At 47.2% G+C, this 15,158-nt stretch overlaps 1 protein-coding gene and 1 pseudogene across 1 annotated transcript in view; both read right to left on the bottom strand.

Moving 5' to 3' along the window:
* LOC132220619 (sodium/potassium-transporting ATPase subunit alpha-4) overlaps positions 1–3,098 on the bottom strand; it is a 33,410-nt gene extending 30,312 nt beyond the window's left edge. Inside the window, exons 1-2 of the mRNA XM_059673903.1 lie at positions 2,949–3,098; positions 2,711–2,770 (exon numbers count right to left, since the gene is read on the bottom strand). Coding sequence (XP_059529886.1) covers positions 2,711–2,770; positions 2,949–3,098 — 210 coding nt within the window. The remainder of the gene's footprint in view (positions 1–2,710; positions 2,771–2,948) is intronic.
* Positions 3,099–3,502: 404 nt separating this feature from the next.
* LOC132221079 (GPN-loop GTPase 1-like) lies at positions 3,503–8,290 on the bottom strand (annotated as a pseudogene).
* Between the last annotated feature and the right edge of the window lie 6,868 nt (positions 8,291–15,158).

Here is a 15,158-nt window from a genome sequence, read left to right as displayed (position 1 = left end):
AGACCAATATGTTTCTCTGAAGGTCAGACTGTAAGTTCTTCCTAGATAAGTAGGATTTTAAAACTTATGCTATAGGAGGGATATGGAATGATTCACAAACTTTTTTTTCTTTATTGATTAAGGTGTTATATATGTGTCCTTATCTCCCCACTACCCCCCCTCCCACACTCATGTCCTCACCCCCCTGGTATCTGTGTCCATTGATTAGGCTTATATGCATGCATACAAGTCCTTTGGTTGATCTCTCCCCCTTACCCCCACCCTCCCCTACCTTCCCTCTGAGGTTTGACGGTCTGATGGATGCTTCTCTGTCTCTGGATCTGTTTTTGTTCATCAGTTTATGTTGTTCATTATAATTCGCACATGAGTGAGATCATGTGATATTTATCTTTCTCTGACTGACTTATTTCGCTTAGCATAATGCTCTCCAGGTCCATCCGTGCTGTTGCAAATGGTAAGAATTCCTTCTTTTTGCCGAAACCAGTTTGGCTCAGTGGATAGAGCGTCAGCCTGCCGACTGAAAGGTCCCAGGTTCAATTCTGGTCAAGGGCATGTACCTGGGTTGCGGGCACATCCCCAGTAGGAGATGTGCAGGAGGCAGCTAATCGATGTTTCTCTCTCATCGATGTTTCCAACTCTCTATCTCTCTCCCTTCCTCTCTTTAAAAAATCAATAAAATATATAAAAAAATACTTAAAAAAAAGAATTCCTTCTTTTTTACAGCAGCGTAGTATTCCATTGTGTAGCCATACCACAGTTTTTTAATCCACTCACCTGCTGATGGGCACTTACTAGGCTGTTTCCAAATCTTAGCTATTGTAAATTGTGCTGCTATGAACATAGGGGTGCATATATCCTTTCTGATTGGTGTTTCTGGTTTCTTGGGATATATTCCTAGAATTGGGATCACTGGGTCAAATGTGAGTTCCATTTTTAGTTTTTTGAGGAGACTCCATACTGTTCTCACAGTGGCTGCACCAGTCTGCATTCCCACCAGCAGTGCACGAGGTTCCTTTTTCTCTGCATCCTCGCCAGCACTTGTCATTGGTTGATGATAGTCATTCTGACAGGTGTGAGATGGTACCTCTTTGTCGTTTTGATTTGCATCTCTCAGATGATTAGTGACTTTGAGCATGTTCGTATGTCTCTTGGCCTTCCTTATGTCCTCTTTTGAAAAGTATCTATTTAGGTCCATTGCCCATTTTTTGATTGGGCTGTTTATCTTCCTTTGGTTAAGTTGTCTAAGTGAGTCACAAACTTTTTGAATACCCATCGTGGGCTTAGTGCTCTGGTAAGTTACCAAAGTGAGTACAAATGGTCCCTATGCATATGGAGCGCTAATTTTAGTGGGGATATTTTATAATACAGCAATAATGCACAAGGCTCATGTAATAATGGGACACAATACGAATGTCAATAACATATGGACTGTTCCCACTTTGCCTCTCTAGCTAAGAAATAGGAAAAAAAATAAAACAGTGACAGATTGAATGCATAGATTCTCACGTTAGCCTTGTGTAAGCTTGCATACTGTTTCCTCAGGAAGAAAATAGCAGAACCTACTAGAGGACTGTAAAACAAACTCTCATCCCCATCCGCTCCCCAACCTCCCACTGAAAAATATACAATTTTCAAGACAAATATACAAGACAAGCAGCCTGTGCTCCTCCTTGGTTCCCAGATGAAGCCTCTCCCTGAAGAAATTCTAGACCTAAGAGGAGCCTACATTGGGAGAGCTTGTCTTCAAGGTTTCTGCCTGTGGTCATGGTAGAAGCCATGGCGATTGGAGCAGCAGTGGTAGCAATAGTAACAGTAGTAATATATGATTTTACTGTCAAACCAGTGGTTCTCGGTGTGGTCTGGGGAGCCACGGCGTGCCAAGACTCTTTCATGGGGGTCCACACGTACATACAATTTTCATAATCATCCCAAATTGTTGGTTGTCTTTTTCAGTCTCATTCTCTCGAGTGTACAGTGGAATTTCCCAAAGGCTATATGATATTGCAACAGATTGAAGACTGAAAATATAGGAGAACCTAGCTGTCTTCTATTAAAAAGCTAGACATGAAAGGGGCTTGCAAAAATGTAAAATGTGCCGAAACCGGTTTGGCTCAGTGGATAGAGCGTCAGCCTGCGGACTGAAAGGTCCCAGGTTCGATTCCGGTCAAGGGCATGTACCTGAGTTGCGGGCACATCCCCAGTGGGGGGTGTGCAGGAGGCAGCTGATTGATGTTTCTAACTCTCTATCTCTCTCCCTTTCTCTCTGTAAAAAATCAATAAAATATATATTTTTTTAAAAAATGTAAAATGCCACTACATTTTTTATTTTGAAAAAGTTATTTGTTGTAAAATTATTATTTATTCTAATACACATATGATGGGCCAACTCTTGTTTAAAAATGAATTAGAAAATAGTTTTAAATTTCTCCACTTGAATTTCTAGTTTGCTAGTTATAGATGATGTGACCCGCAGAAGCAACGCTCTTGGGTTCTTTGATAACTGAGTGTAAAAGGGAACAAAGGTGTGAGAAGTGCTGCTCTAAACCATGCTTTCATCCTCTTATCTGATGCTGAGCTCTTTGGGGGCTATTACCATGATCATCTTTGCCAAGTGTGTGGCCTGTGAAACTTGTCTGCGTGAAGGTTAAGGGTAAGAGCATTGGTGATGGATTATGTCCTGGTCGCCTCCTGGGGGAGTGCCTTCACCCACCTTTGTCAGGTCCACGGAATACTTGGTGCTCAGCTGTTCCAAGGTTAATTTGTGGTCGTTCTGAGAAGACAGCAGAGTTACTGAGGGAGAGGTGGTGACCCTTGGCATTTCCAGGGGAGGGGGAGAAACACTTGGGGGAAGAGGGGTGGCTGGGGCCTGTGGGTAAGATGTTAAAAGGCGGAGGGTTGAGAACATTTTCAGAAGCCTTTGGGCCAGCGTCCATTCTGGGTTTTCTCACCATGACCAACTCCTTCTTCAGTTCCTCTAGATCTATCTTCTTTTGCTGCTTCTTCGATATCTTTTTCTCATCCTTATTTGGCTCCTTAGGTGTTGGGCTGGGATTCTGCTCATGAGAAGCCACTGGTCCATTTTCCCCCTCAAGTGCCATAGTGGTCCCTGGACACAGCTGACCCACTTCACCTGGTGGGAGGGAAGCAGAGCCAGGGAGTAGGGGGGCAGAGAGGGAGGAGGGGGTGAGGGGCGAGAGTGACAGGAATGATGGTGTGAGGGACTGGAGAAGGGAGGAGGCAGAGCGTTGAGAAGAACAAACTGGTGGGGAGAAAAGGAGGGAGCAAAGAGAAAGCGGAATGGAGAAGGCGGCAGGAGGATGAGGAGGGAAAGGGGAGCGAGGAAGAGAGGGCTAAGGAGAAGACTAAGAGAGGGGCGCCAAGGCCAGAGGGGGGACACCAGAGAAAGAAGGTGAGGGGAGTGGAGGGTGAAGCAGGCAGAGATGGGAGCAGGAAGTGTAGGAATAGGGAGGGAGGGGTGAGAAGAGCCTGGGGCCCAGGAGAGTTACCTAGAGGCAAAAGGGCGAGGAGATGGAGCTGAGGAAATGAAGGTAAGGGCCTGGGAGAAGAGTAGGTGGGTGGTAGCTAGTGCCTAAGTGATGAAGATGCCACAGGGACCTGAGCAGGTGGGCAATGCAGTGGGAGTGAGGGGCCAGCTGGGCTTCAGGGCATGCTGGGAGCCCCTAGTCCAGGCCCTGTGGTTGCCGTGGCAACAGCCCAGGTTTGCCATCACAAAGGCTTCATGAAAGTTCTAACCCAGAACCGTAAGTCTCAGTCCGTGTGTGTGATCATACCGTTACTGAGGCACGGTCTCTAGCGGATTATCTCAGTTCTAAGAGCTCAGATAGCAGAATAGGTCAGATTTTGCGTGGGCTTTTGTTGTTGTTAATTCTCACCCAAGGATATTTTTCCAATGATTTTTAGAGAGAGTGGGAGGGGGAAAGACAGAGCTAGAGAGAAACAACAATGTGAGAGAGACACATTGCTTGGTTGCCTCCCACACATGCCCCGACCGGGGGCTGGGGATGGAGCCTGCAACTGAAATATGTGCCCTTGACCGGAATCGAACCCAGGACCTTTCATCCATGGGCCAATGCTCTATCCACTGAACCAAAATGGCTAGGGACTTGCTTGGGCTTTTAAATCCGTTCTGAGCCTGAATCCTGGCTCGTCTGCTTACTGATTGTGTGGCTTTGAAAATCATCATTTGGGTCTGCTAAGTTTTAAGATCGATTAGGGTAAATACGCTAGCATCACTGTTATCTACCCATTTGCTTCATAATTACTTTTAAAAACTCTGATATTTTTGCCCAATCATTCTTGAAGCAGAATGTCACAACCAACATGTCATGTTTTATAAAAATACAGTGAGAATTTTGATATTGGATTGACTCTTAAAAATTTTTTAAATTTTTCCAATTAGTTGACATTCAATATTATATTAGTTTCAGGTGTACAGCACCGTGGCTAGATATTTATATAATTTACAAAGCGACCCCCTTGTAAGTCTTACACCCACCTGACACCCTATATAGTTGTTACAATACTAGAGGCCCAGCATGATTGAAATTGTATGAGGAGGCACCCAGAGGGGCCGGGGGAAGGAGGGAGTGGTGGTGGCTGGGACCCGCACCTGACCCACTGCCTTGTGTTCGCTGGGGTGGGGGCAGGGGTTCCTGTGTGTTGTGTCTCCACTCCCGCCCGCCCCCAGATCCAGCCTCCCGGCGGGCCGCTGGGTGGGGCCCGCACGCAGTATATATATAGATTATCGACTATATTCCTAAACTGCACTTTCCATCCCGTGACTATTGTGTAACTGCCAATTTGTGCTTCTTAATCCCTTCACCTTCTCATCTAGCTCCCCACCCCCACTCCCTTCTGGCAGCCATCGGTTTGTTCTCTGTCTCCATCTATGAGTTTGTTTCTGTTTTGCTTGTTCATTTGTTTTGCTTTTAGATTCCACATATAAGTGAAACCATCCGGCATTTGTCTTTTTCTGTTTGATTTCTTTCACCTACCACAATCCCCTCCAGGTCCATGTACTGGTATGTTTTCGCAAACAGTAAGATTTTACTGTGTTTTATGGTTGAGACTACAATGTTCCATTGTGTATACATACCGCCTCTTCTTTATCCATTTGTCTTTTGATTGGAACATTTAATCAATTTACATTTACATTAATTATTAATAGGTATGCAGCTATTTTATTCCCTGCTCTCTGGTGTGTGGTGACTTTCTGTAGTGCGATGTTTGGATTCCTTTCCCTGGACTTTTTGTATATCGCTTGTAGGTTTTTGGTTTGTGGTTACCTGGCGCTTCATCTAGGCCAAGTATGCTTATAGCAGTCTATTTTATTTTTTTAATTTTTTTTTTAGCAGTCTATTTTAAGTTGATGGCTGCTTAAGTTTGAAGACATTTTAAAATCACTACCATTTTTACCGCTCTGTCCACGTTGATGCTTTTGCCACTAATTTTTTACTTTGTGTGTATGTGTGTGTGTTTGTATGTATCCCTGAATTTACTGTTGCAATTAAACATAATCTTTCTAGTTTTGCCTTTTAAATTTTGTACTAGCTTTAGTGGTGGTTGGTCTACTGCTTTATGATGTGTTTTCCTTTGTCAGTGAGTATTTTTTTCTTTGTGGTATTTAATTTTTTAGAGAGGGAGGGAGAGGGAGAGGGAGAGGGAGAGGGAGAGGGAGAGGGAGAGGGAGAGGGAGAGGGAGAGGGAGAGGGAGAGGGAGAGGGAGAGGGAGAGGGAGAGGGAGAGGGAGAGGGAGAGGGAGAGAGATTGGTCATCTCCCATATGCTCCTCTACCACCTGCAAGTGGTTATGCTGTGAACTAGGCCGGCTGCCTCCGGAGCCTGGCTTTCCAACGAGAGGAACAGGGCGTGCTGAGCCAGCCCTGCTTGTTTGGGTTTGTGGACCTTTTAGAGATTTTAGGAAAGTCTGCAGCAGGGGTCCAGGCTGGCAGCTTGAGCGGATTAGCCCCTGAAAGAGGCTGGGGCCTGAGCCTGAACTGGGTGGGGCAGGGCCTGAGGGCTAGCTGAGTGAGCCCTGTTAGTGGAAACTCAGATTTGACACTCACCTGTGCCTGCAAGGGGGCGGGCTCAACAAAGCAACAACCAAAGCAACAACAGTGCCTGCTGGCGCTTTAGTCCTGGACAGCGGGAGCGGTCCTTCCCCCTTTACTCTGAAGCCACAATTCAGTTCCTCCCCATATATTCATGGCACTTTCAAAGCGCTGGATTTTAGAGCAAGTGTTTGTGAGTGAGTGAGTCTAAGACAATATGACATCTGGGTCTACAGCAGCCCTCTGTCTCCCGCACAGATTTGATTGACTCTTTATAGTAACTTATTTTTATCTTTACTACACTCCATATTCCCAAACAGCAGTTGAATTTAGCTCAGAGAACAACGTATCCATGTTTTTATTACTCTGACTGTGCTTTTCTTTAAAAAGTAAAAACTCTATATCCAAGTCACCATTGAAAGCAGGATTCTTATTCATTAACTAGAGGCCCAGTGCACGAAATTCATGCACTAGTACGGTCCCTAGTGGCTGCTGGCTGCCAGGGGCCTCCCTCCCTTCCCCCGGCCAGCCCCGCCCCCTGGTCAAACTCCCGGATGGAGGCGATAATTTGCATGCTACGCTTTTATTATATATAATTATATGTCTTGCCCACTTTCTTCAACAAACCTGGTGTCCTATAATGAGGCTCCTTTCTTACCAACTTTGACTGGTTGCCAAGGAGACTCCACGGCCACCCTGTATAAGCTCATGTTTCCCCGCTTCCTTTCTGCTAAAAAGAGGGTAACTCCGGGGTCAAGGGCAAGATGTTAGGGAACTAGAGGCTATAGATTCAGCCTAATAATAGAGAACTGAAGGGAACAGTATGTTCCCTCTCATTCCACCTATCAGCAGGAAAAGTACTTGAGTTCAAATGATAAGACGTGAAGTTTTACACATGAAGGAATACTGTTTCAAAATAGTCGGAATACCCTTCCTTGCAAAAACCCCAGGGGAATTGGCATCTATCCCTGGCTTCACTAGAGTCATATTTCCCTAATAAGAGAAACTCTGTTATTCTGGAAAAAAAAAATTGTTCTTTATAGTCAACCCAGTCAGAGGGAAGGATAGTTCCAAATGTTTGGATATCTGGAGACTGTTTATTGTTCCTCTTCCAGGACTGTGCCATTGATTCTTGCATAAAACTCTGTGATGCTGGCTCTTCACAGCTTTCCTCTGCAACTCTGTGGTCCATACCATCAGTGTCACTGTCTGCTTCCTCAACCTCTTCATTGGAGGTTCTCTAGTCAGGATCGAGTCAGAGGGTCCCGCACAGGAGAAAAGCTGTCCGGAGCAGTTCCTGTGTCCAAGGCCACAGAGCCCATGTCTTTCTGTAGGCGGTCCTGCTGTCCTTCCTGCTGCAGGCTCTGTGCACTGGCCAGTGATTTCCTCAGACGCTCAGATTCGGGATGATTCTCCCTTTCCTATTCCTCTGCAGCACTGGTGACTTGCACAGAGAGTTCACCTAAGCCTGACCCAGGAACAGCAGGCACACCCACCATCCTGAGTGAGCTGTACAACTCATCGAACACCAAGCTCATTGAATGAATCAGGTTACTGACATATGCAGCATCTCAAAAAGCTTCAAAATCTTGCATCCTTCCCACTGCCAAGCTGTGACCGATGATGTCAGTGTTATTCACGAGCACCATGGAAGGGAGCGTGGTTTTGTACAAGATGCTGCAGGCGCAGAGCATCCTGGACACGAAGGTCACGGGGTTGGTGCTGCGTGATGCGTCCATCACATCAATGGCACTCGTTGGGAATGAGGATGTCAGGGCCTCAGCGATGACTGTCCCAGAGGCTGACCAGGTGAATGCTCCAATCTGCCCAGGTGTGTCCATTAAGACATGTTTAGACATGGCCTGGGCCTTCTCAAATTTCATCACCTGATCAAATCTGGTGGCAAAGAGATTGGGTGAGCTCATGTGCCACTGTTGGGCCCGAGTCGTATTGCTTCATGACTTCTTTAGACTTCACAGTGCCACCGATATCAATATTGGCAGGAAAGGGAACTTCATGCACAGCGGGGCCCAGCTGGAGAGCCACGGTTACGCAGGTGTCCTGTGAGCCTCGGGACAAAGATCCCGCCATTCCCAACACCAACAGAGCCCGGGAAGCCTGGCGCTCAGCTGCAGCTGCGGGCGCTGCCATCTTTCTCCTCTTTGTTTGCCCTTTTAAATTTTCTTTAATTGCCTGGCTGGTGTGGCTCAGTGGTTGAGCATTGACCTATGAACCAGGAGGTCACGGTTTGATTCCTGGTCAGGGCACATGCCTGGGTTGCAGGCTTGATCCCCAGTGTGTGTGTGTGTGTGTGTGTGTGGGGAGGGGGGCAGGCAGGAGGCAGCTGATTGATGTCTCACTCTCATTGATATTTCTATCTCTCTCTTTCTCTCCCTTCCCATCTCTAAAATCAATAAAATGATATTTAAAATTTTTGTTTTCTTGAATAAATACTATGTGTCACACATGCTAAATCTGGAATGTGATTTTCCTTGGTACTGCTGTAAACAGAAGCTCTTTGCACTGTATTTTCCACCTCACTCATAGTTAGGGATACATTTGATTTTTTAAAAATTGATACCTTGTATCCTGTAGCTTTGAACTCTTTGCTTCTAGGATTTTTTGTTGTTGTCACTATTGCTTTGATTTGATTGACTTCCTTGGATCTTTTATGTGTTTAATCATGTTGCTTACCCTCCAATATATGTTTTTATTTTTCCTAGTTTATTTCTTTATTTAGACTATCCTATGTAATAAAGAGGTAATATGCAAATTGACCACCATATCCTCACAAGATGGCTGCCTATGACCAGGCCAGCAGGGGGGGTTAGTGAGGGACAACCAAATGACTGAACAAGCAGGCTGCATAGGGCAACCAGGCCAGTGGGGGGGGGAGGTGCTGTGAGGGGCGACAAGGCTGGCAGGGGGGGAGTTGGGGGTGACCAGGCCAGCAGGGGGGCAGTAAGGGGCAAACAGGTCGGCAAGCAGAGGCAGTGAGGGGCGATCAGGCTGGCAGGGGGCGCAGTAAGAAGTGACCAGGCCGGTGTGGGGGGCAGTTAGGAGCGACCAGGCCAGCAGGGAGGGGGCAGTTAGGGGCAACGTGGCTGGCAAGGGGGGCAGTTAGGGGTGATCAGGCTGGCGGGGGGGGGGGGGGCAATTAGGGGTGACCAGGCAGGTGAGCGATTAGGAGCCAGCGGTCCAGGATTGTGAGAGGGATGTCTGACTGCTGGCAGTTGGACATACCCTGAGGGGTCTCGGATTGGAGAGTGTGCAGGCTGGGCTGAGGGGGTCTCCCCCCCCCCCCCGTACGAATTTCATGCACCAGGCCTCTAGTTTAAATATAAACACCTTATCCAGGATTTCAAATGTGGTTGGTATGCTTTTGTTGTACTGGGACAGGTCAGTAAGTGAGGACAAGTGGAATAGGGAAACTGAGGCAGGTTGCTGAACAAACCGACAGAGCAATTTACAGCAGATGCAGAAGGTCACCTCCCTAGAGGGAACATTAAGGCCTCAGTTGTGTTTCAGCTCCAGGCCCAGAAAAGCAGCAAAACTAGGTGGTAAATGCCAGGACCAGCTGCAATGACTAAGGACCTCCTGCCCTAGTGCCGACCAATTAGTGGAGACCGGGACCTGAAAGAGCACAGCTGGAAAAGCTGACAATACTCTGCTGAGACCTCCCCTAACATTCCTGCCTGCCAGAGAGAGAGAAAGCCTCAAGACAAAGGCCCTACCTTGCGCTTTCCCTCTGGGGAGCACACCCTGGACATCCCCTTTTTGTGCCCCCTCTTCTCCCCCCATAGGCACTGCATCTCCTAAACTCGAAGGGATCCTAGGAGCCTTGCAACCAGGCAGCAATGGGCAGCAGCCACAAATCCCAGGCAAACCCCATGAACCTGTCTCCAGGGCCTCTTTTCTGTGACTTCCTACTGAGCTAAAGCAGCCCCGCCCGGCCTCTGCTGTTGCTTCCTCTTCCCTGAGCCGTGCTGTTTGTCACTGCCCCTAGCTTTAATAAATGCACCCTCGCAGTCACCTGGACTCGTGCTGTCAACTGTTTCCTGCACGAAGCCAAGAACCCACACACTGCCGGCTGGCCGGGGGCAGACCCGCTGAGGGCCAGGTCTCCTGTCCCGTAATAGTACCTGCGTCTGTTATTTGTTTTCTAGCCTTAGCACATCCCTTCCTCTCTTCTCTGAACAGGATTCCATTTTCCTGCATGCTCCTTCCTCTAACATTTAAATCAGGAATAGATGTTGAATTTTACTGATAACCTCTTCATCATTTTTTGAAATAACTATTTAATCATTTTCCTAGTGAAGGTTAGTTGTCAGTTTTCTGTATAATGCACTATTCTTGCATTCCACTATCTAGTGGGGGTAAAGTTATACGTATTTTATTATTTATTTATTTACTTACTTATTAAAATTTATCTTCATTGTTGAAAGTATTACAGATATCCCCCTCCCCCCAATTGACCCTCTCCTCCCCACTCCCACCCCCTCCCCAGATATACCCCACACTATTGTTGTCCATGAGCTATGCATATATGCATGTAAGTTCTTTGGTTAATCTCTTCTCTCTAAAATACATCGGTCTGTTGCATGCTGCAATGTCTCTGGATCTCTTTTGTTCATCCGTTTATTTTGCTCATTAGATTCCACATATGCGTGAGATCATGTGACACTTGCCTTTCTCTGACTGGCTTATTTTGCTTAGCATAATATTCTCTAGGTTCCTCCATGCTGCCTCAAAGGGTAAGAGATCCTTCTTTTTTTACAGCTGCACAGTACTCCATTGTGTACATGTACCAGTTTTTTTTTTTTATCCATTCATCTCTCTGCCCATTTTTTAATTGGATTGTCTGTCTTCCTTTTGTTAAGTTGTATGAGTACTTTATATATTTTGGAAATTAACCCCTTATCAGATGTATTATTGGCAAATATGTTTTCCCATGCAGTGGGTTCCCTTTGCATTTTGAGAATTGTTTCTTTTGCTCCACAGAAGCTTTTTATTTACTTAAAATCTTGATTGTTGAGAGCATTACAGATGTACCCCCCCACCCCCCATTATCACCCTCCACCCGGTTCTCGCCCCACCCAGGCCTTCACCACCCTATTGTCTGTGTTCGTGAAGCTCTTTATCTGACCTTCAATTCTAAATGAAAACTTTGCTGGGTAGAGTAATCTTGGTTGTAGGTCATTGCTATTCATCAGTCCCTTCTGGCCTGCAAAGTTTCTGTTGAGAAATCAGCTGACAGTGGTATGGGCACTCCCTTGTAGGTAACTAACTGCTTTTCTTTTCTGCTTTTAAGATTCTCTCTTTGTCTTTAACCCTTAGCATTTTAATTGTAATGTATCTTGGTGTGGGCCTCTTTGGGTTCCTCTTGTTTGGGACTCTGTGCTTCCTGGATTTGTATGTTTATTTCTTTCACCAGGTTAGGGAAGTTTTCTGTCACTGTTTCTTCAAATAGATTTTCAATATCTTGCTCTCTCTCTTCTCCTTCTGGCACCCCCAATGTGAATGTTGGTGTGCTTTAAGTTGTCCCAGAGGCTCCCTACACTATCTTCATATCTTTTTATTCATTTTTCTCTTTGCTCTTTTTTTTTTTTAACGAAAGTATCTTCACCACAGATTGTTTTTTTTTGTTTGTTTTTTTAAATATATTTTATTGATTTTTCACAGAGAGGAAGGGAGAGAGATAGTTAGAAACATCGATGAGAGAGACACATCGATCAGCCGCCTCCTGCACATCCCCCACCGGGGATGTGCCTGCAACCCAGGTACATGCCCTTGACCCAAATCGAACCTGGGACCCTTCAGTCCGCAGGCCGACACTCTATCCACTGAGCCAAACCGGTTTCGGCCTCTTTGCTCTTCTAATTGGGTGTTTTTTGCTTCCTCATATTCCAAAACATTGATTTGATTCTCTGAATCTTCTACTTCATTATTGAATCCCTATAAATTATTCTTATTTCAGTTAGTGTATGCTTAATTTCTGATTGGTCCTTTTTCATGTCTTTGACATTCTCACTAAGATCCTTGAAAGTCTCATGAAGATCCTTGATTAACCTTTTAACCATGGTTTTGAATTCTGTATCCAGTAGTTTGCTTGCTTCCATTTGTAACATGTTTCTTTGTCTCCACGTTTGGCTGCTTCCTTGTATTTGTTTCTGTGTATTAGGTAGAGCTGCTATGTCTCCTGGAATTGGTAGAGTGGCCTTGTGTAGTAGGTGTCCTGTAGGGTCCAGTGGCTCAGCCTTCCAGTCACCTAAGTTGGGCACTCTAGGTGTACCCCTGTGTAGGCTGTGTACACAGTCTTGTAGTTGAGATTTGATTGCTATTGGCATCACTGGGAGGAGTTGACCTCTGGCCAATTAGCTGTGAGGACCAGCTGTGACTACAATGGGAGAGCTGCTATGCAGGAAACACCCCTATGGAGCAGGACTTGCTTCGGTGGGGCTTTGGTGATCACTGAGTCTGCCTTTGAGTGTGTCGCTTGTGGATGTGTAGAATTGTAATCTGCTATGGTCTGAAATTCCACTGGGTGCACTGGCTCTAGGGCCTCCAGGGAGGTGCAAAGTCAACAACTGCCTGGGGCCACCCGGCAGGAGCTACAGAGAGATATGCATGTGGCTGCTATTTACTATTTGTATTGGGCTTTGAGGTGCCCAGGTGAGGCCCAGCTTGGAAGCAAGGCAGGCTGGTGCTAGTGCTGGGTCTTGGCCTTTTATTGGTAGGTTTGGGGCATCCTGTCCCCAGCTGCAGCTTGTTTAAGAGATTTTAGCAAAGTCTGAAGCCTGAGCCAGTACAGGCCATTCATATGGAAAAGCTGCTGTGAACAGCTTGGGTAGGGATGCAAATTGGATGGGGCAGGGTCTCATGGAATCCCCAGGGTGGAGGAAACAGTGTGATCCAGGCTGATGGAGACTCAGATATGGCTGCCAGTCTCTCCTATGACAGGGGAGGTCCCAGCACAGGAACAATGAACCCTGCGAATACCCTCACTAGGAGGAAGCCATCCCCAAGTTCCTGCTCGGATGCCAGACAATCCAGTTACTCCCTCTATGTGTCTGGGTCCCGCAAAGCCACCCAGTGCTGGGAGTCTGAGTAAGTTCATGTGCTGGCCCTTTAAATGGAACACTTGGGTCTCCAGCAACCTCCTCATCACTCAGCCACAATCCCCTGCTGGTTTTTACAGCCCATAGTTGCAGGGACATCTCTTACCAGCTCTGGAACCCTGGTCTGGGGGTTTGCTGTGGGGCTGGGACCCCTTGCTCCTCACGGATGGCCTCCACAGAGATGATCCCCCTCCCGATTAAAAAAAAGGCACACATGGGTATCAGACCAGACCGTTCTGCACCTCCGCCCCTCCTACCAGTCTCAGTGTGTTTTCTTCTTTACTTCTCTAGTTATAGGACTTCATTCAGCCAGCTTTCAGGCAGTTCTGAATGATGGTTGCTCTGTATTTTAGTTGTAATTTTGATGTGGTTGTGGGAGACGGTGAGTACAGGCATTTACCTACACCACCATCTTGGTTCGTTCCTCTATCTCTATATCTACCTAAATTTGAGGTAATAAGTATTTGTGAATAAAAATAAAGAGAATGGGGAAAGAAATGCCAGAGTGTTATTTTATTTGGGGTAGTCTGTGAGGGCCTTTCTGAAGAGGCATGTTTAAGGAGCAGCCCACATGAAGTGAGGAAGGCAGGCCCCGTGAATAAGGAAGGAAACATGTTCCTGGCAGAGGGACCATCAAGATAGAAGGCCCTGAGCCCTGGCTGGTGTGGCTCAGTTGTTTGAGCATCATCCCATGCACTGAAGGGTCCCTGGTTTGATTCCTGGTCAGGGTACATGCCTAGGTTGTGGGCTTGATTCCCAGTGGGGGGTGTGCAGGAGGCAGCTGAAAGATTTCTCTCACATCAATGTTCTCTCTCTCTCTCTCTCTCTCTCTCTCTCTCTCTCTCTCTCTCTCTCTCTCTCTCATCACTAAAGATATATTCAAAAAAAAAGAGAAGACCCTGAGCTGGGATTAAATGAGATATATAAATAAAGGTTTGGTACAGTTATGTCACAAAGTGAGCTGCCATTACTGCTACCACAACTATTGCTACGATAACATCACTACAGCTGTTGTAATAAAGAAGGACCAAGAACTGACTTCTGACTGCCATTCCAAGATCCTGGCATAGGGCTGTACATGTGGGTGCCTTCCTCTCTCCCATCCCCGTGGGACCCCAGAGGAATGCACCCACCCCTCCTTCTCCGCACACATGTATCTCCCTCCTGCCCATCACACCCTATCCATGAACGTTTCTTTAAAAAACAAAACAAAAACGTTCTTGGCAGTGCCCTGGCGGTCCCGGATCTGCCTCTTGCTTCAACAGTGTTTGGATGGAACAGACCCTGACTCCTCTTCTTCCAGCCTCCGGCCACTCTCCGGCGTCATATCCAGTCACCACCTTCAGAACCACCTCCGGGACCAGCCAACACACCGTTTTTTGTGGTTTTTTGGTGTTTTTTCCTACCTTAATCCTTACTGCCAAACAACCACAAGCCCCCAAATTCATCAGCATTATTCCACCAGGGTGGAGGCTGCCGTCAACCGTCAGCCGCCTGGCCCCCTGCCTCTGCGGGCCCCCACACCTACCTCTCTCTGGCTTCTATTTCCACCTGGACGCTGTGGCTCTGGAGGGCAGGCCGTTCCTTCCTTCCGTGAGTTGGCGGAGAAGAAACGCGAGGGCACTGAGCTTCTCTTAAAGTTGCAAACCCAGTGCGGTGGGCGCATCCTCTTCCAGGACATGCAGGAGCCCCCCCCCCCCCCCCCCCGGCCAAGATGAGTGGGCAGAACTCAGGGTGCCCCGGAAGCCGCCCTGGCCTTGGGGAGGAACCTGGCCCAGGCCCCGTGGACCTGCGTGCCCGGGTTGCGCAGACCCTCAGCTCTGACTTCCTGCAGAACCGCTTCTGGGTGAGGAGGGGAAGCTCATCAAGAAGATGGGCCACACCTGGCTCCCCTCCGCAGGCTGCGGCCCCCGGGCTGGGCTGGGCGAGCGTCTCTTCGAAAGGCTTACCCTCGAGCACGACCAGGAGCC

This window comes from Myotis daubentonii, chromosome 18 (genome assembly GCF_963259705.1).
Source record: "Myotis daubentonii chromosome 18, mMyoDau2.1, whole genome shotgun sequence".
NCBI lineage: Eukaryota > Metazoa > Chordata > Mammalia > Chiroptera > Vespertilionidae > Myotis > Myotis daubentonii.
Note: the sequence above shows the minus strand (reverse complement) of the source record. Positions and strands in the feature narration are given on the sequence as shown.